General features: G+C 48.7%; 2 protein-coding genes across 3 annotated transcripts in view; one reads left to right on the plus strand and one right to left on the minus strand.

The window, feature by feature from the left end:
* LOC125428885 (zinc finger protein 271-like) overlaps positions 1–26882 on the plus strand; it is a 1035007-nt gene that overhangs the window by 163504 nt on the left and 844621 nt on the right. The window lies entirely within an intron of this gene.
* Positions 1893–25281, minus strand: EGFL8 (EGF like domain multiple 8). Of its 2 annotated transcripts, XM_048489470.1 has the most exons (11): positions 25170–25281; positions 21705–21840; positions 16366–16485; positions 13762–13874; positions 11859–11954; positions 10813–10977; positions 9816–9911; positions 8347–8423; positions 7653–7794; positions 3611–5251; positions 1893–3081 (listed from the first exon to the last, which is right to left on the minus strand). In XM_048489470.1, the coding sequence occupies exons 2-10, from the start codon at positions 21803–21805 to the stop codon at positions 5202–5204; spliced, it is 960 nt and encodes a 319-aa protein (XP_048345427.1). In that variant the 5' UTR covers positions 21806–21840; positions 25170–25281; the 3' UTR covers positions 1893–3081; positions 3611–5201. The 2 variants fall into 2 exon arrangements, with proteins under 2 accessions (XP_048345427.1, XP_048345429.1); XM_048489472.1 differs by lacking the exon at positions 16366–16485.

Below are 26882 nucleotides of genomic sequence, written 5' to 3' on the forward strand. Positions count from 1 at the left end.
ATTATTATTATTATTATTATTATTATTATTATTATTATTATTATTATTATTATTATTATTATTATTATTATTTTATTGGACTTATATACCGCCCCATCCCCGAAGGGCTCTGGTTTCCTAATTCAGGTGAGTTCACTTTTGTATCATCCGGGGGGATGCAGCATAATCAACCATGTGTTGGTAACGCCCGACATGAGCAACTTTCTCAATCTCTTCACAGCAGGAGACCTAAGTATTTGTGACCATCTCTCTTTGGCTCCTTCCGCACACGCAATATAATGCGTTTTCAAACCACTTTCACAACTGTTTGCAAGTGGATTTTGCCATTCCGCACAGCTTCAAAGAGCACTGAAAGCAGTTTGAAAGTGCATTATTCTGCATGTGCGGAATGAGCCTTTAATAAGTATGTTTTGCTAAACTATCACACGGTAACATCCCAATCTTAAGATCTCCGGTACCTTATCCAGAATGAATTGGTCTCCTCAAATGGCTATTGCAATTTAGGGCAGTTTTCCATCTGTGGCTGTTGCATTTAAGGATATAATGTGATGTCACATGGACCTCGTATTCTCCTGCTCCCTATCGGACATAGCACAGAAGGTGCTAGTAACCTTTAACCTTTTGAAGATGGAGGGGTTTTTTTTAAGTGTATAGGGCAGAAGTCCCCACAGGCATCATGGCACCAGCTGACTCCTGATGCCCATCGAATGTTTGTATAAAGTAGGTGGATCTCATGCCCAACAAAGCTTCTGATTGGCCACAGGGGATTTGATTGGCTTTGCAGGTTCTCAAAATGTGCTATTGTGGCAGCTGCTGCCAAGACAACGTGGATCTTCTTCGCTGTGCAACCAAAGTTAAGCTGCAGCGGCCGTTTCTTGGCAGGCTATGCCTCCTGTATTAGCCACTTTGCGTCAGCCATTGTGTTTGGATTCTGAAGGTACTCACAGGCTCAAAAGGGTTAAGAACCTCTGGTGTAGGGCGGGAATTCCTTTTTTTGCACAGGTTGTGTTGTGGCCTCTTGTTCATGGGCTCCACAATAGAGTTGGAAGGGACCTTGTAGAGATCTAATCCCAAATTAGAGCACTTCCAACAACAGCTGCTTAGTCTTCAGCAAGGAAGAGCCGGCCCTCCCCCATGTTATCCTCTGTGGTCAAACGTAGCCCTGCTAACTACGTGTGCCAACTCATCACAGGATCCATTGAAAAACAAAACCTGGCAAAGACCTACTTCGTGTTTGGTGAACTGTGTTTGGCTGGGTGGCTTGCAGTGAATTGCACGGTCTCATCAGGTTTGCGGGTTTTTGTATTTTTAGTGTTTTTCAGTTTTTGGCCACAGTTTTTGGGCTAGCAGCACCAAAATTTAGGAGACTCTCCTCATGATACCACTCAGGTTTGGTAAAGTTTGGTTCAGGGGGTCCAAAGTTATGGACCCTCAAAGGTGCACCCCCATCTCCTATTAGCTCCCATTGGAAACAATGGGGGCACTCCCTTTGGGAGTCCATAACTTTGGACCTGCTGAACCAAACTTCACCAAACCTGGGTGGTATCATCAGGAGAGTCTCCTAAAGATACCCTGAAATGTTGGTGCTGCTAGCCTAAAAACTGTGCCCCCTGCAGGCCAAAAACTGAAAAAAACAAAAAACCCAAACCTGAATTTTTGTGGGGAGGGGCCAGGCACGCACCCAGTGCAACGCGCACCCCCTGGCCCCCTTGTAGCTTTGCCTCTGGGGTCTGATGTTGCGCCCCCACGTGACTAGATTAGTGGCGCCCAGGGACAGAGGGCACCCTTGTCCCTAGGTAGGTACACCACTGAGCCGGACCCTTAGTAGGCATGCTAGTTCCCTAGAACGAGAGCCGCTCCCTTCTCTGAACCAATGATTATGCAAGCATATATATGTTTTAAATGTATTTTTAATTTGATTTACATGGATATATAAACTGTGAATGACAGTCGAAAACAGTTTTCTGGGCTTCAACAGTAGCTGCCAGCTTTCCACAGAATGCTCCAATCCAGGGAACGAATTCACAAGCCTCCCATTATCTTGGAGGCCCAGTGCTAAGAATTCACGGCAGTTTGTGTAGATCGGTTTGTTTCAGCTTCAGTGAGAGACGGCACAGAGTCTCAAGGGATACAGCGAGCGTCATGGGTGCAGATGGAGCCCAGGTCTCCCTTCTGCAGCACAATGGCTTCACTGGTAGGATCTGGCCACAGTCCAGCTAAATTAGTCACAGCTAATGAATGGATAAATGTGCCACCGGATCGCAGATGACTCATAGTAGCCCCATCTGCAGAGTGTTCAAGGCAAGAGGCATTCAGAGGTGGTTTACCACTCACTTCCTTCGCATAGCGACTCTTGTCTTCCTTGGAGGGTCTCCCATCCACTGCTCAGCTAAAAAAAAAGTTCTGACAGACCGGCTAAGCTGGGCTATTTGGTCTGCTCGTTACAGCGAAGTGCCCCCGAAACCACCAAGAGCGTTTCTTAGGGTAGCCGTGTTTGTCTGCAGTAGGATTTCTAAATTCGGGTCCAGCGGCACTTTAGAGGCCAACAAGAGTTTCAGGGTATGTGGTTTCGACTTGTCGATGCTCCCTTTGTCAGGTACGAGATTTGCCTTTTGAGAGTCAAAGCCCGTCCCCTGAGGATCTCGTCAGTCTCTGAGGTGCTAATGGACGCAACTCTAGTAGAAACTACCAAGAGGTCCATAGGTTTGTGAAAAGGTGGCCCAAAGTTCAGTCCTTGGCATTCCCAGGTTAAAAAGGCACCTGGGTGTTGGGGAAGCCTGAGGCCTTGGAGAGTTGCTACCAGTCAAGCACAGTTGTGTAAAACAACTAGAGTTGAGTCCAGTAACACCACGGAGACCAACAAGAGTCTGAGCTTCCTCTTGTCAAACGCTGTGGTAACTCCCACAGCAAAAAGGAAGCAAGGAGAGTTAATCCTGCCTCCCTGATTGGACGGTGGGAATCACTCAACAAGATGTCCTCCGCCTCAGGGGGAAAAACTCATCACCTGAAGATCTTGTTGGTCTCTAAAGTGCCGCTGGACTTGAATCTAGCTCTTCTACAGCAGACCAACGCAGCTACCCTCTGTGGCTATCTGGGGGCGATTCCGCACACGAGTAAAATAGGTTCGACCCAGTTTCCTAAGAAGGGTACTATCCTAGGTCGAAGCCATTGTTGTTCCCCACTGCAACCAGCTTGATCCCAGCTCAGAGGGCGGAATCATCCTGTGCCTCTTCGCTCCTCCGTTCCGATTGGCTACTGTTCTACGGCCATGTTCCGTCTATCCCCACACACGTGATAAAAAAAAACTGCCACAGGAATGGAGGGATGAAGGTGGTGTTTTTTGATTGGCCAGCTGTACGCATGCCCGAAACACTCAGCTGATATTGGCTGAATGGGGGACTCCTGGCACCAGAGATTCCGCACTTTACTGGAATCAAGCTGAGTTCGAGCGTGGTTCCCTGAAAAAGTAGTAGTTCCCAACTGGAGTTGGAAATTTGACCGTTACATGGGGTGAAGCTGGTACAAAACCACGTCGATCCCAGTAGTTGTGCGGAGCACTTAGGTCGAACGCAGCTCGAACTTAGGTCGATAACGCAAGTGCGGAATCGACCTGGCAGCGTAAAGGAAATGGACCTAGGCATAATTGGATTTAAATCTGGTTGTGGCGAACTAGTTTCATTGACATTTAGGCATGCCCAGTTAACACCATTGGAGCCTCTGTAAATAATACTGATTTACTTCATTTATAACCTGCCTTTCTCCGCAACTACTTAATTAATTCTTTTCTGTTTTATCCTCACGACACCCCTGTGAGGCAGTTCGGCAGAGTGTGCATAACAGGCCCAAGGCCACCCAGCAAGTTTCTGTGGCTGAACGGATCCCCCAGATCCTAGTGCATCACTCTTAACCGCTACGCTTCACAGGCTCCCTAACAGCTGGGATTTGCCTGGGCCTTCCGTAAAAGCCATCTTCTCTGGAGACATTTCAGAATCCAGTAGCAGTGAGTTCCATAAGCAACCTTGGGAAGCACTGCACTGACTGACAAGCAGTTTGAAACAAAAATCTAGTGGCACCTTAAAGACTAGCGACATTTATTTCTGCATGAAGTTATGCGGGTCACAGCCTACTTTATCAGATAGATATTTGATGGAAAACCAGACTGGGGAATTTTTCTAGGGCATGTTGAGAGGGCAAGGGGAGGGCACCATTTAAATAAACATTGTTAGCCACTGGATTTTTGTTTCCTGTTGCTATTTCAGACCAACACAGCTACCCCTTTGCCATGTACAGGGCCGTGATCAGGGGCAAGTTAAATACACGACTAATAATATATTAACACTTCAAACAGAACATTAATGTGTTAGAATCGAGTGGTTTTCCAAACAGAACTTGGAAGAGAAATGGTGTTGCTGGTGCTGGCTTTGCTGGAGGGACCCGGTGACATGACCCAACAGAAACAAGGCGTTGGAAACAAAAAAAACTAACAGAGCAATACCAAATCTGGGTTTTGGCAAGGAAATTTAAGAGGGGGGAATTACTCTTTTTGGTATATGAAGGCCTCAGTCAAAGTACTGTTTTGACTGGCTACTTGATTTTTACTTCCTTTTTTAAATGGAAACGATCCAACTCAAGCAAAACACTTTACGTAGCTTTTGATCTAAGTTGGGAGAGTTCAGCTTGTACCTTAATGAACTTAAGAGGGCTTAAATGGCTTTGAAGCAGTCTGGAGCAGGCTGGGTCAGTGGTGGGATCCAAAAATTTTAATAACAGGTTCCGATGGTGGTGGGATTCAAACAGTGGCGCCGTCGCACACACGCACCTCCAGTCCCTATTGGGCAGGGAGGTTGCTTTAGTAACCCCTTCTCGGCACTCAGAAAAAATGAGTAACCGCTTCTAGAGAAGTGGCGAGAACTGGTTGGATCCCACCTCTGGGCCGGGTGTCTTGCTGTGCCCTGCAATACTCCTAGAAGAACCCTGTGCAAGTCAGAAACTTGCCTCCAGAGTCTCCAACCCTCATTTATTCACCTGAGAGTGTCCCCCTCAACTCTGTAAAAGTTGCTTTTAAGGAATTACCCAGCGGTGTTCATTTAGCATAAAGGGCCAGGTGTTAATGGGAGTGCCACGCGGCTACTGCCGATATAGTTAGGAGTCATCAAGGCAGGCAGAGGGGTTGACCTCGAAATCCATACCGAGTCAGGGCATCACCGGGCGATATCGTAGCCAAAGCCGTTTTTGCCATTCTGACAGGCACCTGAGGGGGAAAGAGCAGAAAAACAAAGGGTGGTTTTTTGTAAAAGGGGGGATTCGTAGCCGGCAATGCCGCAAGGGGGTGAAGAGAAATCAGCCTGTCGAAATAGTTGCTAGTTCCACCGATGAAGAGTTTCACCTTGACGGACCTCACAGGGGTATCTACGTTGGCTTCCAAGGAAATGGCCCCAAGATGAGACACTCATTTTTTAGGGGAAAAAAACCTCTCAGGTCCCTCAAAGGCAGAGCTATTTTGGCAGAGGCCTTTGAGGCCTGGTTGCAGTAGACAGTGCTGTCAAGTTGAAGTTAACTTACGGCAAAGTCACGAAGGGCCACATCTGGGGTTTCAAGGAGCAGCAGTGGCATAGTGGTGAAGAGCAGGTGCATTCTAATCTGGAGGAACCAGGTTTGATTCCCCGCTCTGCCGCCTGAGCTGTGGAGGCTTATCTGGGGAATTCAGATTAGTCTGTACACTCCCACACACGCCAGCTGGGTGACCTTGGGCTAGTCACAGTTCTTCTGAGCTCTCTCAGCCCCACCTACCTCACAGGGTGTTTGTTGTGAGGGGGGAAGGGCAAGGAGATTGTAAGCCCCTTTGAGTCTCCTACAGGAGAGAAAGGGGGGATATAAATCCAAACTCCTCTTCTTCTTCAAGGCTAGAGTCCAGCACAGGTAGTTTGCCACTGCCTGCCCCTGTGTAGCAGATTCTGGATTTCCTTGGGGGGTCTCCCATCCTAGTACTTGTTACTGTTTTTGACCGCTGCTTACATGGTTTTAATGGCTTTAATGAATTTTAGTACATATGGTCACTATTATGACCCTTGTTATATATTGTACATAGATGATGTTGTGCACCGCCCAGAGCCCCTTGGGGATTGGGCGGTCTATAAATTTAAATAATAAATAAAAATAAATAAATACTGAGCTGGGTTGGCCCTGCTTGGTTTCCAAGATCTCGGAGTTTGTTTTGTGAGAAGCAGGTTAACCTTGTGTGGCAGTTTAGAAATCTACACTCATCAGTATTTGGTGTGTGTGTGAGGGGGGATTGAATGTTAAATTGGCACAGCGAACCTAGGAAGAGTGCACAATCAGTAAGGAACAGTGGAGATGCTGTGTGGCCGTACGCCAGGACTGGGATTTAAAAACAAAAAAACAAAAAACCCTAACTGTGCCAAAGTTAACCAGGCCAATGACTCCGTGGCAGTTTTCCCACTGCGAGTGTGGCTGTGTGTGTGTGTGTGTGTTTGAATCTATTTTTATCATGTCTATGCTTGAGCTTAGAACAGGCTTGGCACACAATTCCTGTGTCTCTCACCTTGCTGGGCTCTGGGGCTCTGCTATTTAAAGCTGGCGTGTGCTTGTGTGTGTACACAGGTGTAAGCAGAGTTTGGAACTCCTTGGAGATTTGGGGGAGTGGAGTTTGAGGAAAGACGGGGTTTGGGGAAGGGAGGAATTCTAATGCCAAGGAATCCACTGTCCATTTCCCCCAGGGTGCCCGATGCCGGTAGTCTGGAGATTAGCTGTAACTAACTCCCAGAGATCTCTGGGCCACAGCTGGAGGTTGGCAACACTAGCGGTAAGTGTTTCAGCAATTTCAGCAATTTCCGCAATTGAAGAAGCAGGGTCTATGAGATATTTCTCTGCCAGAAAACCTCCTCAGCTTTAAGGAGCCACCAGACTCTTTTCTGGGTTGTGCTGTAAGGGTCTGATTTTGCTGGATAATAGCGGGCAGGGCACTGTCTTTGAATGTACAACAATTTGCAAATCTAGCCAATGATGTTATTTCTGGCAGTGCAGCCAACGCAGTCGAAAAGGGGCATTGGATCAGTGAGGCATGCAGGAAGTCCTGGGTTCAGCCCCCCCCCTGCCCCCCCCCCCGGGCACCTCCAGTTAAAAGGATCAGGTAGAGAGCGACGAGAGAGACCTCACCCAAGATTCTGGAAAGCCTCTGACTCTGGAAACCTCTGGGTACTGACTGTGGTAGTCTGAATCAGTAAAAAGCAGCTTTACACATTAAAACTGTCATCTGGTTTCATGAACTGCTGTTAGGCACAGGGTCAGGAAGAAAAGGGGGAAATGACCTAATGGGCATTGGTTTTTAGTACCAAGATATATTCCCAAAGGATCCAGGTGCCTTAAGGCAAAATATGGCACCATAAAAAGGGGCGGGGAGTGTAGCCAAGCAGTAGGACAGGGGGCATCTTGAATGCATGGAAGCAATTTTTCCTGTCCTGAACGAACTAGATGGACAGAAGGACATTTTACGCTCCTACCAGTCTTTCTTCTGCCTGTACAAGGCAACTCCTTGCAAAAGCAAGAGTCACAGTAATGTAGGAATGTTTCTCAAGGCCACCAGCCATCTTGGATTGGAGAGAAGTGTGAGGGGGAGTCTTCTTGGTACTCACAGTCACCCAGTTTCTCTTCGAGAAAGAGGAGCTGGTCGCTGAGGGACTCCACCTGATCGAGGTACTGAAGGCGAGTCCACATCTCTTTCAGCTGGGTGGGTTCCATGGGGGGCGGCAAGGCAGAAACTGCGCGATCCAGACGCTGCACAGAGAGGGAGGGAGCAACAGTAGAGTCTTGGAAATACACAAGCCCAGCCTGTCAAGCCTCCCCTCGCCCCACCTGGCATTCTCTGACTAGCCCCAGGGCTGGCAGCTTCGGGTGGGGAAAAACTGGAGATTTGCGGGGGTTGGAGCTTGAGGAGACAGGTCCCATTTGGAGGTTGGCAAGTCTAGGCCCAAACCGCAGCTTGCTCACACAACTGCCACTTGTACGTAAAAACATGGCCAATTGGCCATGCTGGCAGGGGCTGATGGGAATTGTAGTCCATAACATCTGGATTGCCAATTGGCCATGCTGGCAGGGGCTGGTGGGAATTGTAGTCCATAACATCTGGACTGCCAATTGGCCATGCTGGCAGGGGCTGATGGGAATTGTAGTCCATAACATCTGGACTGCCAATTGGCCATGCTGGCAGGGGCTGATGGGAGTTGTAGTCCATAACACCTGGAGATAGTTCTTAGTCCCTTCTTTTCAAAACAGGCTCCAGAGACAAACATAATGCTTTCCCCCTCTTTCTTTTTTAAAAAATCTCACCTTCTCCAGTTGCTCTAGTTTCCCTTGCAGTTCCTGGACCTCACTGGAAATCCTCTCCTGCGTCTCCAAAATTTGTTCTGGGAGGAAGGGAAGGAGAAGGGTAGCGATGAAGAGGCTGTGAGATCAGAACGGGAGACCTCTCTGATTTGTTTTGCTGAGGCAGGATTTGACCTGTGGAGAATATAGGACTAGGGCCTTTTCTGCATTCTCATTTTTCCTCGCTAGTGAGTGGACCTAGAACACATTTCTTCATCTTTTTGGTGTAATCTGTAACCTCCTATTCCAGCACTACAGTTCAAAGGAATTACTTTATTCCTGTCAAAGGAATCTAATTTATTCCTGTCAGCTTTAATTCATTTAATGCAATTCCACCAGGCATATGCTTGAGGCAACTATAGTGATCCATCTATGGGCCTGCCCTCCTTTTCCCCCTTTATCTTTCTCCCTTCCCCCTCCTTTTTTGCTTTCTCTTTGAAAATAATTTTTCTTCCCCCCACCCCCCTGCCATTTGCTAATCCTTTCTGCAGAAGTCGCACCTAAATTAAATGATTTGGTGGTAGTGGGAGAGATTTAGACATTTATTGTCTGAAGGCTGCAATAGTTTTTAGCTATTCTTTTATATTTAGAAGGACGAGGAGTAGTAGTTTGGATTTATATCCCCCCTTTCTCTCCTGCAGGAGACTCAAAGGGGCTTACAATCTCCTTGCCCTTCCCCCCTCACAACAAACACCCTGTGAGGTGGGTGGGGCTGAGAGAGCTCCGAGAAGCTGTGACTAGCCCAAGGTCACCCAGCTGATGCAGGTGGGAGTGCACAGGCTAATCTGAATTCCCCAGATAAGCCTCCACAGCTCAGGCGGCAGAGCGGGGAATCAAACCCGGTTCCTCCAGATTAGATACACGAGCTCTTAACCTCCTACGCCACTGCGTAGGATTTAGATATATATTTTAGGTATATATATTTAGATATATATATATTTAGAGGAAGAGTTTTACAGTATTTATTGTGACCTGTATTGTTTTCAAGTAAGGCTGTAAATCACCTGAGCCTTCCAGGGAAGGGTGATGAAGAAATCAAATAAATAAATAAAACTGTCCAGCTATTTATTTATTTATTTATTTATTTACTTACTTACTTACTTACTTACTTACTTACTTATTTATATACCGCCCTCCCCCAAGGAGGTCGAATCAGGCTGAACTGTCCCAAGAAGCTAAAATGACCAAACTGAGTATTGCATTTTGGTCACATCATGAGAAGAGAAAAGACAATAATGCTTGGAAAAGGTGAAGGCATCAGGAAAAGAGGAAGTCCCGACAGCCTTGTCTCACCTACCTCACAAGGTTGTTGTGAGGATTGAAGGAGTGAGGGAGAACTGCGTTCAACACCCTGAGCACCTTCGAAGGGATAAAAATGTCTTGAGAGAAATACTGAAGGGCGGAGCATTCTCTCCTGCAATTGACACTCTTACCTGTGTGTTTGCCGTGAGAAGCAGGCCCTAGATTTTGCTCCTCAGCCTCTTCGTCTCCCCAATTCTCAGCACCCTTGTCTCTCCACACACGCACCCCTGTGAATCCAGAGTCATTAATGCTTCATGCCCTCTTTCTGTGAGGGGTTTCTCTCCCCCTCTCTCTGTCATGTCTGGACAAAACGTCTCAAGAGTCCCACAATCAAAGGAGAGCGTAGGGTTGCCAGCCTCTAAGTGAGGCCGGGAGATCTCCTGGAATCACAACAAACTGGAGAGACCAGTCCCACTGGAGAAAATGGCTGATTTGGAGGGTGGAATCTTTGGTACTTTGCTCCACTGAGGTCCTCCTGATGCCAAATGCAACCCTCCCAAGCCTCTACCTCCAAAAGCCGTCAAGAATTTCTCAACCCAGAGCTGGCAAGCATGAGTCCATGAGCATCTTTCTGGATCTGGGATACCTCCAGAGGTGGGATCCAGCAGGTTCTCACAGGCTCCCGAGAGCAGGTTACTAATTATTTGTGTGTGCCGAGAGGGGGTGACTAATGGGTTATTTTGCCACGTGGTTTTTGCCTTAGTTACGCCCCTCCTCTCAGCAGTAGCGCGCAGAACTCGAAGCAGTCTAGCAGGAGGTGTACCGGCGTGCGTGGCAGCCTGCGCCTGCCAGAGCATTCAAGTTTCCCCGGGCTCCATTAAGCGACTGCCACATGCGAGCTGCCGCGCCCTTGCCACAGTTTCCTCGCTTCCCCAGGAAATGCCGCCCCGCCCCAGGAATGCCAGGCCACGCCCCCGTCGTTCCCCGCCCCATTGGCGCTATGCCACAGTTTGAATCCCACCACCATGGGAACCTGTTACTAAAATGTTTGGATCCCACCACTGGATATAAAGCCATAAAGTCCATCCTCCTTAAAGCGTTCTTTGAATGTGAGACGATGGAACACACCACAACTCAGTCTCACCCCAAAGCAGCCCGGCCCATCAGCTGGGCCACTGAAGTACCAACCTTTGCTGCTGGGCCCTGAGGCAGCTTGGGCCGTAGGAATCAGGTGGCAGTTTTTCCCACCTGGAGCTAGCATGTAGCCAGGGTCACACTGGCAATAGTAGCTCCCTGGGGTGTTAAAGCACTGTTGTGCACACAACGGGACAGGTGCCCGGCATTCGTCCAGATCTGAAAAAAAGAAGAAAAATGAGTCAGAAGAACCAGATTTGGGAGTCTGCAAGTTCACGAAGAATGTCGTGCAGACTCAGACAAAGCCCACCCGCAAAGACCGAGCGTATCTTAAGATACTTTTAAGAACAGCAACCTCTTTCTCCTTGTGACAACTCATAGTACTGGTATCTCTAACAAAAGTTGCTAATTGTGTCAGACCTAATGTGTATTTTGGCCTTGAAAATAATTAGATGATATTTTATTAAAGAGCCATTCCTACGGATCTCTCCCCACATTTAGCCAAATTTGTCCATATTTCAGTGATGGTGAACCTTTTTGAGACCGAGTGCCCAAATTGCAACCCAAACCCCACTTATTTATCGCAAAGTGCCAACCCAGCAATTTAACCCGAATGCTGAGGTTTTAGTTTAGAAAAAAACGGTTGGCTCCCTCTTCCTCTGCCCCACCCACTCAAGCAGGGGCCAGCCTGGTCTAGCCTCCAGCAAGTCCCACGCACACTGCTCTGTGCCTCTCTAGCATCTCTGCCTCCTCTGTGCCCCCCCTCGGGAAGCAGCCACCCGGAGCACAGGCACCAGGCCCGCCAGCCGAGTCCTCACTGCTCATGTGGTGCGCACACATCGTGCTCAGTGGCCCAGGCCAGCCTAGATGTGTGCATGTGTGTGTGTGGGGGGGTGATTTTCCACCCCCCACATGACGAACTCTGTGTGCGTGCCCAGAGAGAGGGCTCCGAGTGCCACCTCTGGCACCCGTGCCATAGGTTTGCCATCACTGCCATATGTAAATCAGGACGGTGTTGTGATTATGGTGAGATCCAGTGGATTAAAGGGAGAGAGGGAAACGTCTGGGCTGGGAACCCACAGCTCTGGGCTTCCACTTACCCACGTGGCAGTATCGTCCCCCCCAGCCCGGCTGGCACTGGCACTGGTTTGGTTGGACGCAGGTGCCTCCGTTCTGACATGGTTTGTGGCAGACAGCTGCAAAGAGAAAGGAACAACTATATATATTTATCCTGGACAACGTCTTCATTGGTGATGCATCTAACTCTGACATGAGGAAAAATGTTAGCATGGAATGGGTGCGCTAATGAAAAAACACATGTATATCTCGAAATGTGGTTTTTCAATTGAACAGAAACTGACATAAACAGAGGTGGGATCCAACCAGTACTCACCACTTCTCCAGAAGTGGTTATTAATTTTTTCTGAGTGCCAAGAAGGGGTTGCTAAAGCAACCTCCCTGCCCAATAGGGACTGGAGGTGCGTGTGCACGGCGGCGCCACTGTTTGAATCCCACCACCATCGGAACCTGTTATTAACATTTTTGGATCCTGCCACTGGACATAAGCAGGTTTCAGAATGTAGCTATGTCGGTCCGTGGCGGAACAGCTGGATTCAAGTGGAATAGCATCTTAGAAAACAACAAGGAAGGGAACTTTGACTCTTGAAAGGTGATCCCACAAAAGTCTTGTTGGTCTCTAAGGTGCTTCTGGATTTATATCCTACTTTTCTCAATTGTAAGGAGTCCCAAAGTGTTTTATAAACTCCTTTCCCTTCCTCTCCCCACAACAGGCACCTTGTGAGGTAGGTGGGGCTGAGAGAGTCCCTAAGAGAACTGTGACTGACCCAAAGTCGCCCAACAGGCTTCATGTGGAGGAACAGGGAAACAAAACCAGTTCTGCAGATTTGAGCCCCCCCCACTCTGAACTATTAAACTACTCTGGCTCTACTGGACTTGAATCTAGCTGCTCTATGCAAGTAGGAAATACTGAAAAAATCCAGTTGTAAATATCATCAGAGCAGTAATTCCCAAACCGTGCCAAGTGATACAGTAATTAAGTGATCAAAGATTTCTCTAAAACCCCTAATACTCATTCATGGGGGGAGGAAGGGAGTAGAGACTGCCTGCTATGTCTGTGCATGAGTGCCTGTTCTGCCCTGGCCTCCTTCCAATCAGCCTCAGGTGAGTGATTTAAATTTTGCATCAGATGCGTGATTAAATGACCGCATGATTCCTGACACCACAGAGTTACTTGCTGTCAGTGGAAGCTGTATGTTGTGTCCCTGTATGATTTTGGCTCCTTTCTACTGTTGATGTTGGACAGGATGTGATCCCACCACTGTTATCAGATGCCTCCTGATGCAGAGACACAACGTAAATACTCCTCATCAAAGGAAACAGGAATTTCTGAGCTCTCTTCAGAAGGCGGAACTCATACAGGGAACCAAGCCTCTGCCCACTGTGCTGACGCCTGACCTAGCTTTTAAATGACTTTAAGATGGTGGCGGCAGCCTCACGACAGCCACAAAGATGTCGTGACGTCTTGTTTGGCCCTCAGCTGAGCAGAATTGATGGGATTTGGCAAGTGCCAGTCACACAATCCAGTAATGAAGGAGTTAATTGTCGCATGCTAATTAGTTAGTGAGGTCAGAAGTCAGTGACCAGGTCATTGATACCTATTGGTTGGGTGGGCTACATGCAGGTCTGCACGTAGGCTTTAGATACATCTTCTTTGTGTTGCACTCTGCACGTGCTCCACTTCAGTTCAGTTCAGTCTATAGCTTAGTAGCCATGTAATAGTCTAAGCAGCAAGCTGGCTGTGGGTGCTAGCTAGTAAGAAAGATGCTTATTGTTTTTCTTCCAAGTTTCCCTTCCCTGTAGTAAGTAAACTTTATTTCAGTAAAGCAACTGGTCTCTGCCTCATTATTGCATTAACTCTGCTCATTAAGTATTTGTCCACACAACAAGAATAAAGGAATAAAGCCGCAGCGTTGTTGGACTGACCTTCTTCACACTTCTGGTCGCCCACGTGCCGTTTCTTCCATCCTTGGCAGCAGATGGCATTGGTCTGCAGGATCTCTTTCTTCACTTGCCGCGTGGCTACCTGGTACATGGTCCTAGGGGACAGAAGACTCAGTGTCCTTGGAGGGAGGGCCCCCATTCTCCCTTCCCCTGGTGTCCAGAGCCCTTGGCCTCAGATGCACAGCAACTGTGCACGTGCAGACAGCTTGGCTTTAGGCTTTGTCCCTGGCATTTAGCAACTACAGATACACTGCCTCTGAATATGGAGGCGCCAGTCAATAGTCTATATACATGAATTTATATCATTGTTCATATTTTTTATATTTCATTAGTTATAAATACAATCACTTCTTGTCGACTGCATCCAACAGGTCAGTTCAACTTATTTTTAACAACTATAACAAATAGATTCAGGGTCATCCGTATTAATTCAGGTAAGTATTTAGTTCATACTCTCCCATCAGTTCAACATCCTTGAGGTAAGTATTCAATCAATGTGAAAACATGTATATACATAAATATATTCAGTCCATCTTGGTTCATCAACATTTCATATGAATCCACTCTGGTAAGTATTCTGTATGTATTCAATGATAAGTCCAAAATTGTGCACAGGCATAAGTCCAAATTCTTTTAAACACAAGGAGGAAAACGCATTGCGCCTAATCCGCGTTTTTCGATGGCTTCATCAGCCTCACAGGTTGTAGATATAATTTATATTGGCTTCAGATTGAGAGAAAAGTACCCATATGAAACCAATATAAGGATGTTGAACTGATGGGAGAGTATGAACTAAATACTTACCTGAATTAATACGGATGACCCTCAATCTATTTGTTATAGTTGTTAAAAATAAGTTGAACTGACCTGTTGGATGCAGTCGACAAGAAGTGATTGTATTTATAACTAATGAAATATAAAAAATATGAACAATGATATAAATTCATGTATATAGATATACGCATTTGAAATATTAGTTATAGCCAGAATGCAACAGTAGTGGTAGTTCTATTATTATTAATATTTACTATTGCACCCCCTTTTCTTATGTGAAGCGAGTCAATAGTCGGCATGAGCCCCGATGGAGCCATTTCCCCATGAATGTTTATTTAAAGACAGCTTGTTTCTATTAATTATTCAACATAGTTCTAGTCCGGATTCCTACCATATTTTGCTTTGACTGCTTGACCACCATTCCCTCCTAAAGAACTCCCCCAACACACACGCAACCAGTGGTGGGAATTCAAATAATTTAACAACTGATGGTTTACAAGCATCATTTTAAACAACCGGTTCTGCCGAAGTGGTGCGAACCTGCTGAATCCCACCACGGCACGCAACCCTACCAAACTCACTATTTCCTGCTCTAAATACTAGACCAGAGCAGATATTAATTTGGCAAAAGCTTATTTTCAAGCCCCCCACCCCACCCCCGATCTGGGTGCACTTTAAAGTAGGGCTCTTTAGACATGTTTCTTAAAATCCATATTTTGAAAACTGTCAGACATTCTGGATGGATGCCTGTGGCTGCAATCCTTGAGATGTTTGTTGAAGAGTCACTTCCACTGAATTCCAGAAGGAAGACAGGTGACTTTGATCTCACGCCTTCGTTTTAAGCTGGGCGATTAAACAGACCTTATCAGCCCCACCCACACGCAGACATGAATGCATGCACTACTTACCCTGTGGCTGTTTGCTTTGTGATGGGGTTTCCCCACAGTTTTTTGTTTACAGAGATTCTCCTGTTTACACAGAGAGCCCCTAGCCGCCATTTCCCCCCTCCCCCCACACACACTTCCTTGTTGTTTTCCTGTAACCTCCATTGGGGAGGCCTGAAGAGTGGGAAATACTACCGTGGTATGGACGGGGGAAGGCAGGAGGAGTGAGAAAACCCAAAGAAAGCTAACCACATGCTGATTCTCTTTGCTTACCCTGTGAAGGGAGAGGAAAAGTCACATTTTCAGAGCTTTGAGAAACCACAAGGATTCCTTGCTTGGAATGTGGGGTGGTTGCCGAAGAGGGGGGGAAACCCAGAGGGAATGTAGGCTCAATGCGAAAGAGACCCCAAGGTAGTGTGACCAGACATCCTGCTTTGGCGGGACAGTCCCGCTTTTAACCAATTTGTCCTGCGTCCCGCAGGGTTTTTTAAATGTCCCGATTTTTGGAAGGCTGCCGCACTGCCTTCTGGGGTGCTCCCGGTTTCCGCCCTGTCACAGGGCGGGAAACAGGGGAGTGCCCCAGAAGGCAGTGCGCTCCTGTGGCCGCGTGCGCGTGCTTCCCGCTTTAAAAAGGTGAAAAACCGGTCACCTTACCCCCAAGGGCATAACAGCGTAAGTCTGTACTGCAATTCCTCTGTCATGAATTTTCAATTGGAAGCTCTTTGGGGCAGGGATAAGAACATAAGAAAGAGCCTTGCTGGATCAGACCAGAGTCCATCTAGTCCAGCACTCTGCTACTCGGAGTGGCCCACCAGGTGCCTTTGGGAGCTCATGTGCAGGATGTGAAAGCAATGGCCTTCTGCTGCTGCTTCACAGCCTATCCTCCTCAAGATCTGGAATGCTGGAGATCTGGCAAGCATTCGTGTACCTGTATGTGCTGCAGACCCGAGGTCCAGGGCACAGTGTCAGGTAGGGTTGATGCTGAGGCTTGACATACGTCTCGTTGTAGATGAGAGGAATTCGTAAGATGTGGCGGGAGCACACCTGGCTGCAGGTAAAGAAAGGAAGAGAACTGAGACCCAAACTGGACAGACCCCAGCGAGTCATAATGCCACAGAGCCCACTCTAAAAAAATAGCCTTTTCTCCAAAGGATCTATGATTGTAAATTCTGACTTGGGAAATTCCTGGATATTCGGGGGTGGAGCTTGGGAACGCCAATATTGAGTGAGAGGCGGAACCTGAACAGAGAAATTTGCCATAGAGTCCACCCTCCAGAGTAGCCATTTTCTAATTCCAGGCCCCACCTGGAGATTTAGCAACCCTACCGTGTAGGTTACCCAGGTTAAAATTAAGAGCGACAAGTTAAAATAATGAAGAATGATCCTACTTGCAGGTCAGTTAAAACGCAGTAAAAACCCCCAGTAACCTAGCAACATGAGAGTTGGTTCACAATTCACATATGCATGTAAACCACCACTCTTGCTTAACGAGTCTCTACTGATTGGGCAATTTCCCACTGAAAATTAAAAGTAGATTAATCCAACTTTCAAAATGAACTGCAACTTTTCATTGCGGATTCAACATCCTCGTTTTTCCAGGGAAGACTTGTAGGCCTGGCTTGGATTCCAAGCCACGTGATCGGCTTTGAGGGTCTTGGCGGGTCTCTCCTGATTGGCTGTCGTGCCGTGTTGGGGCGGGAACTTTTCTTCACGTCATCATGTCAGCCGGTGAAGACGTGAGACCGTCAGCAAGCCACCCCCTCTGAGTTGAAACGTTATACCGAGCGTCCCCTCGCTCTCGTCCTCTCGTCAGAGAGGTTAAACATTAGACCAAAACAGAAGAAGCAGAGCGAAACCAAACCAAACGAAAATAAAAAGAAATGACTGCGCGCGCATCGCACATGGGCCACCACACTCTGATTGGCTGGCAGCATTTGCGTCACTGTGAACGGCGGGAAATTGAACTACATCAGGCCCCTGAGCCTCCCCACTGATGCGGATTGGTAACGTGTTTTGCCAAAAAGTTGCACAAGCAACTAGATACTGGGGAAACGCAGGATAAGGGGGAGGGGGAGCGACAGAGCCGAGATTGATCTGTGTTCCGCGGTTTAGCAGTGGGGAGATTGCGAGGAAACCTGGATATTTCGGGTGACTATCCCAGGATTAATCGCCAGTGGGAAATCGCCCATTGTGTGAATGGCTGTTTAGATAGAAATGTGTTTGAAGAGAAGCATCACTGAAACCCCATTGTAATCTTTGATCATAGATTGCAAGTCACCCGACATTTTGCCTCATTGCCTTGCCTATCAAATGGAGCAGGGCTTTTTAAAAGATAAATTTGGAACTGCAGAGTGGTGTGTGTGTGTTAAGTGTGGTCAAGTTGCTACCAGCTTATAGCAACTCGACCCATGGTGGGATCCAAACATTTTTAGTAACAGGTTCCCATGGTGGTGGGATTCAAACTGTGGCGTAGCCCCAGTGGCGCTGGGTGGGGCACGACAGGGGTGTGGCCGGGCATTCCAGGGGCGGGGCATTCCTGGGCGGGGCTGTGGCAAGGATGCAGCCGCTGCACTGGTCCTTGGGCAGGAAACGGATGCACGCAGGCGCAGGCTGCCACGCACGCCGGTGCACCTCCTGCTAGACCAGGGGCGTAGCTAGGGAAAATGTAGCCCGGGACGAAATCTGAGTTTTGCACACCCCCCCCCCCACCCATGGGCACCTGCCCTCCACCACTACTACCAGTGAATGATTTTTTTTACACCAGGTCATCTCAAAGTCACCATCACATTATAGAACATGTTTTTGGCGTGGCTTAGGAGCTGGCTGGCAAGGACCTTCTCTGCAAAGAAATTTTTTCTCCTGTAAAAGAGCTGGAGACTTTCTTGCAGGCTCTTTTACAGGAGAAAAATCCTTGCAGAAGGCCCTGCTGGTCACCCCTCGGATCAAGACCTGGCTGGGGCTGCCCTCGGCTGCTCCTCGGCGCGCTCCATGGCCGGCAGGGGCTTCTGCAAGAATTTTTCTCCTGTACAAGAGCTTGCAAGAAAGTCTCCAGCTCTCTTACAGGAGGAAAATCCCTGCAGAAGGCCCTGCTGGCCATGGAGCGTGCCAACCACCCACAGAGCAGCCGAGGGGAGGAAGAGAGTTGCCCAGGCCACCCCCTGCCCTCCCAAACAGCCGGTCACCGCCCCCCCCCTCGGATCAAGACCTGGCTGGGGCTGCCCTCGGCTGCTCTGGGGGTGTTTGGCACGCTCCATGGCTGGCAGGGCCTTCTGCAAGGATTTTTCTCCTGTACAAAAGCTGGAGACTTTCTTGCAGGCTCTTGTACAGGAGGAAAATCCCTGCAGAAGGCCCTGCAAGCCACGGAGCGTGCCAAAAACACCCCCAGAGCAGCCGAGGGGAGGAAGAGAGTCGCCCAGACCACCCCTGCCCTCCCAAACAGCGGGTCGCCGCCGCCCCTGCCCGCCCAGCCGGATCCAAGGCCAGGCTGGCTGCCTGTCAGCCAGTGCCTGCTGCTTACCTGACCTGTTGTTTGTCTTCAGGCTCCAGCAGGCAGGCGCTCGGGGGTTGCTAATGGCTCACGGAAGTGGAAAGGGCTCCCTTTAGGGCAGCCTTTCCGTTGCTCCTCTGCTAGCCATTTGCTAGCCACCAGGTCACATGTGGTGCCTGTCCAATCTGTGGGCCCGCCCCCTCGAACTTCCCGCCCCACAAGGAGGCCTGCTTGGGCTGCACAACCGTCCCAGCAAGGCCAGGCATGCCCAGCAGCCCAGCCACAACCGGCAGCCAGCAGCCGCCACCACCGCCCCCCACGTGACCTGGCAGGAGCCTGCCCGGGGCGGACCGCCCCAGATGTCCCCGTTGGAGCTACGCCAGTGTGCTAGACTGCTTCAAGTTCTGCGTGCTACTGCTGAGAGGAGGGCGTAACTAAGGCAAAAATCACGGGGCAAAATCACCAATTAGTAACCCCCTCTCGGCACCCACAAATAATTAGTAACCTACTCTCAGGAACCTGTGAGAACCTGCTGGATCCCACTTCTGAACTCGACGTCCTCCAAAACATCCTATTGCCAATAGCCTTGCTCAGATCTTGCAGACTGAAGGTGGTGGCTTTCTTTATTGAGTCGATCCACCTCATGTTGGGTCTTCTCCTGCTGCTTTCAGCTTTTCTTGGCATTATTGTCTTCACCACTGAGTCTTATCGTCACATAATGTGACCAAAGTATAGCTAGCAGCCTCAGTTAAGTAACTTTGACTTCTACGGAGAATTCAGGTTCTACTTGATCTAGGACTTCGACTTCTTCAACTTCTTGGTGGTCCACTGTAATTTGCACACAGTGTGCCAAGCCACAATGCACCTGTCCACTTTCTCTGTTCATGCACACATGCTTTGCCGCTCAGAGTCACATTCCATGACATTTAGACGCCTACATAGGGTGGCCCAAAAATCCCCAGAAAATGGGAATTCGACACCACTAATGCAAAATAATTGCTGTGTTCAACCTTTACAAAAGAAGCCTCAGAAACACCAGCAAAACTTTGTTTGAAGGGGGGGGGATTCTAACAAAGCATCAGCTCACATCCTCCTTAGACACAGACTGTGTCCAATTGCCCCATGTTCTACAAGGAAGTCCTTCATCTTTGAAATGTTGGCAAACTCTGCAGAGCACAGAGACTCCTGGCAGGAAAAGTGGATATGTGTCCTTTTTCATAGCATGGGGTTCTAGGAAACTTGGGGCTACTCTATTTTTCACATGATTCTCAGTAATTAATACACATAGAAGAAGAAGAAGAAGAAGAAGAAGAAGAAGAAGAAGAAGAAGAAGAAGAAGAAGAAGAAGAAGAAGAAGAAGAAGAAGAAGAAGAAGAAGAAGAAGAAGAAGAAGAAGAAGAAGAAGAAGAAGAGTAGTTTGGATTTATATCCCCCCTTTCTCTCCTGCAGGAGACTCAAAGGGGCTTACAATCTCCTTGCCCTTCCCCCCTCACAACAAACACCCTGTGAGGTGAGTGGGACTGAGAGAGCTCCGAGAAGCTGTGACTAGCCCAAGGTCACCCAGCTGGCATGTGTGGGAGTGTACAGGCTAATCTGAATTCCCCAGAGAAGCCTCCACAGCTCAGGCGGCGGAGTGGGGAATCAAACCCGGTTCCTCCAGATTAGATACACGAGCTCTTAACCTCCTACGCCACATACACTCATATGTTGCTGCTTAGAGGCAGGGAATGGCTAACCATTTCTCTGTCCATTTCTTGTCTTGAAAATCCTATGGATCACCACAAGTTGGCACACACACACACACCATTTTTGCATGACTTTTTGGAGACTGCACTCTTTTTGGTTAGAACTCAGATGGGAGGCCACCAAGGACGACTCTGCAGAGGAAAGTAACGGCTCGGCCACCCACTTTCTGTTCGTCTCTTGCCTTGAAAACCCTGTGAGGTAGCCAGAAGGCCCATTGACTTTAATAGGTCTTAGGAGGCAGTAATTCTGTTTAGGATTGCACTGTCACAGGACTGAAGCTGCTAGGTCCAAGGAGTACTTGAAATGCTGTCTGTGGACATGTTTTCCGTCAAGTCACCAATACTCCAGGTGGTGGGTGGAGATCTCCCGAGTCACAACTGATTTCCAGGTGATAGAGATCAATTCATTTGGAGGAAATGGCCACTTTGGAAAATGGACTCTGTGGCATTAAAGTCCCTCCCCTCCCACCACCTTGCTCTCCACCCCCCAAATTTCCAGGTATTTCCCAATCCTGAGCTGGAAACCCTAAGCAATACACCTGGGGTTGTTACTTCTTCTATTGGCAGGACTCCCATGTTTTCGGCTTTCTGCACAATAGGCAGAAAAGTCAACAGATGAGCCATTTTCCATATATGTCTCCATTGTAGAAAAAACACCATCTGTGGAATTTCAGCCTAGCAGGCAGCTGTCAGACATAAAAATACACCCACGGTATGTGTGTGTGTGTGTGTGGGGGGGGGGAATAAACCTAGAGAAACACTCTTCTATTGAATAATTTAATCCTTTGATTAAAAAAGCATTCATGCGATAAGCCATCAGAATGTCCTGTGGCAGTGAGTTCCACAGACGTCACTGTGAGAGGAAATGCTTTGTTTTCTTGGGCATCATTTTCTAGTTTAATAGCACAATCCCAAATTTCCAGCCTTCTCCAAAGCCTTTCTTATAATCCGCTGGTTACTGACTCTGGAGAATTTATAGATATACCGCTTTTGTTCTCCCATTGGCTGATCCCCTTCTTGTTCCCTTCAACTTACCTCTCTGGCTGCTTACTCTGTCCAGATGCCTCCCTTGGGAGGAAGACGATGAGGAGCCCACCACAGAGGAAGGCTGTGGGGCCAACTCCTGGCCACCCCATATCAGGGTGGGGAGGAGGGGTTCAAAGTGGAGGACCTGTGTGACAGAAGAGGACTGGATAAATGTGTGGATGAGAGATGATAAACTAAACAAATCCAGAAAAAAATGTTGAGAGTGAATTTTAAGTTAGCATAAGTGAGGCCATCTGTATTTTCTTCTGGACTTCTCTGTGGCTAAAAGTGAACTTAGGAACCCTGATAAGAAGAAGGAGAGTTGGATTTATATCCCGCTTTCTCTCCTGTAGGGACACTCAAAGGGGCTTGCAAACTCCTTTCCCTTTCCCCCTCACAACAAACACCCTGTGAGGTAGGTGGGGCTGAGAGAACTCAGAAGAACTGTGACTAGCCCAAGGTCTCCCAGCTGGCGTGTTTTGGAGTGCACAGGCTAATCTGAATTCCTCAGATAAGGCTCCACAACTCAGGCGGCAGAGCGGAGAATCAAACCCGGTTCCTCTGGATTAGAGTACGCCTGCTTTAACTACTACACCACCGCTGCTCCTAAGTGTTTCTGCTGCCTTTGCTTTACTGAAAGGACTAATTATCAAAAAAGACAAGGCATAGAACTACAGGCTCTGCCTCGTCAGGTCCAGCTTTATACTGGTGGCTCCGTCTTGGAAGTCTACCTGAGTTCAAAGGTGGAGCTGCAGGAGTGGAGCCAGCAGAATACAGCTGGACCTGGCCAGGTTGAGCCCAGTGTTGAACTGTGGACGCCTCCTCTTTAATTCATGTAAACTTCCAAGGTGGAACCCAAAGTTTAAAGTTGGTCCTGTCTGGGGCAGAGCGGAGTTCTTGGCATGGAGGCTGAGGGCCACGTGGGTGGTTGAGAAAACCCCTTAAAATGGCGCCCAGAGCACGTGTCCCGGTTTGCCCAGCCTAGGTACACCTCTGTCCTTGAGAACTGATAAAGGGGTTCAGAACAGCATTTTGACTAACCCTCCCTGCAAGCTTCAAGAAACTAGATGCAATTGTAAGCAGCATGAACACACCAATACTTGCTTATGTCTAACTGGATGAGGTAATTTTCTTCCCTAGGTACACTGTGATGTCATTAGAACAATAACAGTTCTATACACACTAAACCAGTGGTGGCAAACCTATGGCACGGGTGGCACTCAGAGCCCTTCCTGTGGGCACGCATGCACAGAGTTCGTCATGTGGGGGGGGGGAGAAAATCACCCACACACACACATACACACATCTAGGCTGGCCTGGGCATGATCCTTTACCTGGGGGTAAACTCAGTTGCTGGCAATGGGGCTTGCTTCTGAGTAAACCCTCCTAGGGTCATGATTCACCCATTCGAAGGGTTGCACGGTTGCTTCACCAAGCTTACTTCTGAGTAACGTGTGCCTTGGAGTCAACCGTTTTTTCTAAACTAAAACCTCAGCATTCAGGTTAAACTGCTGGATTGGCACTTTGCGATAAATAAGTGGGTTTTGGGTTGCAATTTGGGCCCTCGGTTTCAAACAGGTTCGCCATCACTGCACCAAACGTAGCACAACTTCCCTTGTCTTCAAGTGGATACTTAGACACTAGGTGAACACCTCAGCTCAAGTTTCTAATAAAGGATTATTTTAATGACTGTTTTGTTCAGAGTGCATCATTTGGAGCCCCCTCATTGGGACCTGAAATAAAATTCCCTGTCAATGAGCATGCTAGAGTTGCCAACTTTTCCTCTGGCCCCTGTAGCTGTGTCATTAGCAGGAGTTCAAACTGCGTCAGCCATGAGCAGGGGATTTTTCTTAGCTCCAAGCCACAAAATTCACTGGTTGGTTCCTTTATTTCCGACAGATATTAGTCACAGGAGCAGGCGAGACTGTTGTTCTATCCGGTCAGTTGGCAGCTCGGACCTTCACCTACCTAATGTTACTGAACATTAAACAGTTTCTTAACCTCTTCCATTTTTGTTCATTAATTCCCAATCAACTCTCAGACTCACCACAAGTACAGAAGAACACAAACATTTCAATAAGTTGGCAAAACAGAACAAACGAGTTTCGCCCAGTGAGTTTGGGGAAGAGCAGGGATTCAAACCTGTGGCAGCGTGGTGTAGAGGTTAAGAGTGAAGGACTCTAATCTCCAGAACCGGGTTTGATTCCTCACTGCTCCACGTGAGCAGCCGACTCTTACCTGGTGAACTGGATTTGTTTCCCTGGCTCCTACACATGAAGCCTGCTGGGTGACCTTGGACCTGTTAGAGTTCTCTCCAAACTCTCCCAGCCCCGTTTACCTCACAAGGTGTCTGTTGTTGGGAGAGGAAGGGAAGGAGCTTGTAAGCTGCTTTGATTCTCCTGGTTGAGAAAAGCACGGTATAAATCCAACCTCTTTTTCTTCTAGCTCAGCGATGGCGAACCTTTTCGAGACCGAGTGCCCAGATTGCAACCCAAACCCCACTTATTTATCACAAAGTGCCAACATGGCAATTGAACCTGAATGATGAGGTTTTAGTTTAGAAAAAAACGGTTGGCTCCCTCTCCCTCTGCCCCACCCGCTCGAGCAGGGGCCAGCCTGCTCTTAGCCTCCAGCAAGTCCCGCGCGCACCGCTCTGTGCCTCTCTAGCATCTTGGCCTCTTCTGCACCCCCCACCCCGGGCAGCAGCCACCCGGAGCACAGGCACCAGGCTGCCCACCCAGCCAGAGGTCCCTCCCCTGCTCACTGTGGTGCACTGCATCGTCGTACTGCAGTGGCCCAGGTGGCTCTAATGGCCTGGCACGTCTGCTGCTCAGCGGCAGCAGTGGCGTAGGGAGGGTTAAGAGCTTGTGTATCCTAATCTGGAGGAACCCGGGTTTGATTCCCAGCTCTCGCCGCCTGAGCTGTGGAGGGGCTTATCTGGGGAATTCAGACCCCAGCCTGTACACTCCCACACACGCTAGCTGGGTGACCTTGGGCTAGTCACAAGCTTCGAGGAGTTCTCTCAGGCTCCCACTTACCTCACAGGGTGTTTGTTGTGAGGGGAGAAGGGCAAGGAGATTGTGAGCCCCTTTGAGTCTCCGGCAGGAGAGAAAGGGGGGATATAAATCCAAACTCCTCCTCCTCCTCCTCCTCCTCCTCCTCCTCCTCCTCCTCCTCCTCCTCCTCCTCCTCCTCTTCTTCTTCTTCTTCTTCTTCTTCTTCTTCTTCTTCTTCTTCTTCTTCTTCTTCTTCTTCTTCTTCTTGTGTGTGTGTGTGGGGGTGATTTTCTGCCCCCCACCTGACGAACTCTATGTGCGCGTTCCCACAGAGAGGGCTCCGAGTGCCACCTCTGGCACCCGTGCCATAGGTTCGCCATCACTGTTCTAGTTTGCACTACAACTACTACATCCCTGGTGACCCAAATCTTTCCCCTCCCCTTCAAACACACCCATGCAGAGACAAAAGCAAACCTACCTGCTACTTTTAGTCTTCCTGTCAGCCCACAGGGCTTCTCTCACTCTCTCAGCTGCCCTCACAATCCCAACCTGTCGGCTGCCGAGTCCGGCTGGCTGCTTCAAGCCAGCTGGGCTCTGTGAGCGTGAAAAGAAACGGCCAAATCCCCACCTCTCTTGGACGGCATCCATCCATACACCCTGCAGCAGCGGCAGCAGCAAAGCCCCCACCCACCTCTGGCCGATGCCCCCTGGCATTTCATCCCTTGGCGTGAGTCACGGCCCCCCTGACCCCGTACCCGCCAAAGAGGCGAGTGGCCCAAACAGGGCCTCATTGTCCCCTTCCCCCTTCTTTGGATTCTTCACCCCCCGGAACAAACCAGGCCATTGTCGACGCCGGCTCAAAGCCATTGTGAATAAAGGATCCCACCCACACACGTCCAAGATATTTGGGGGTCTGGGTGAGCTGCGTGTTAGAACCGGAGGGCGTTTTCTACAAGAGGTGGCGTGAGGCTCGGGGCTTTGAGCCACGGCACCGTCAGGCTGCTTACAGCGGCACAAAGGCAGGAACTGGCTCTAGGCTGGGACGGAAAATATCTCCCACAGATGTCTGCCTTTAAAACAAACTGACCGGCTATGGCCATGCATTGTCTCCCTCAGACCCCCTTTTAGATGCTAAGGCTGGGTGTCTGGGTGGGGAGAACAATCGCAGACGTTCCCCACCCACCCACCCCCCACACGCACCAAGGCCTACTTTCACCAGTGCCAACAATAAGCCCACCCTCACCCCAAACTGATCCAATTGCTGAATGCAAACTGGGGTTGTCACCTCCTTCTGTATATAATTAGGCTGACCAGACGTCCCACTTTTGGCGGGACAGTCCCGCCTTAAAACAATTTGTCCCACGTCCCCCAGGTTTTTTGAAGTGTCCTGATTTTTGGAAGGCTGCTGCACTGCCTTGTGGGGCGCAAGGCAGTGCGGCAACCTCCCGCGCACGTGGCCGCAGGAGCACGGCCTTCTGGGGCGCCCCAGAATGCAGTGCGCTCCTGTGGCTGTGCGCGCGGCCGCTCGCCTACCCGCCCGTCCCGGTTTACAAAGGTGACCATCTGGTCACCTTAGTATATAATAGAACTTCAACAGGCCGACACCTTTCCCTGAATGGAATTGTGGCAACAGGAAACAATCTTCTCTATCAGAGTTTTCTTTAACACTATAAACCTTTATCGTTTTATAAACGACAGCTGTTGTTGTTTTCTAATTGTGAAATACCTGCAAACACGTGACAGGCAAATCATAGAATCATAAAGATGAAAGAGGCCCCAAGGGCCATCAAGTTCCTGCGATGCTGGAACACGCAATGAAAGCACTCCTGAGAGATGGCCATCCGGCCTCTGTTTAAAATCCTCCAAAGATTCCCTTTCGACAGGGAAATGGCTTCGCTGGTTGAATTTGGGCCTGCTGCAAGGAGTTATGATTAAGGACAGGGGAGATACAACCATGGAAAATGAGCTTAGATTCCAAAACCATTAGTTACTTGTACTGAAAAAGTATATACCCCACTCTTTAACATCCCTTTTCTGTAGGGGTCCTGATCTATGTAGACCAGAGATGAGGTGTAATTCTGGGTGTTGCTGTGTTTATAAAACTTAACCGGTGTACCTTAACCAGAAGGTACTCCTTCTTTGGTACAGGGAAATGCAAGGTGACTCAGGCCAAATAGAATGGGGGCAGGAT

This window comes from Sphaerodactylus townsendi, linkage group LG03 (genome assembly GCF_021028975.2).
Source record: "Sphaerodactylus townsendi isolate TG3544 linkage group LG03, MPM_Stown_v2.3, whole genome shotgun sequence".
Taxonomy (NCBI): Eukaryota; Metazoa; Chordata; class Lepidosauria; order Squamata; family Sphaerodactylidae; genus Sphaerodactylus; species Sphaerodactylus townsendi.

Coding starts and splice junctions, on each gene's coding strand:
- EGFL8 (XM_048489470.1), bottom strand. CDS start 21,805: ATGGGGTGGCCAGGAGTTGGCCCCACAGCCTTCCTCTGTGGTGGGCTC. Junction 16,486..21,704: donor CAGAGTAAGCAGCCAGAGAG/GTAAGTTGAAGG, acceptor CTTTACCTGCAG/CCAGGTGTGCTCCCGCCACA. Junction 5,252..7,652: donor CGAAGAGAAACTGGGTGACT/GTGAGTACCAAG, acceptor TTTCCCCCTCAG/GTGCCTGTCAGAATGGCAAA.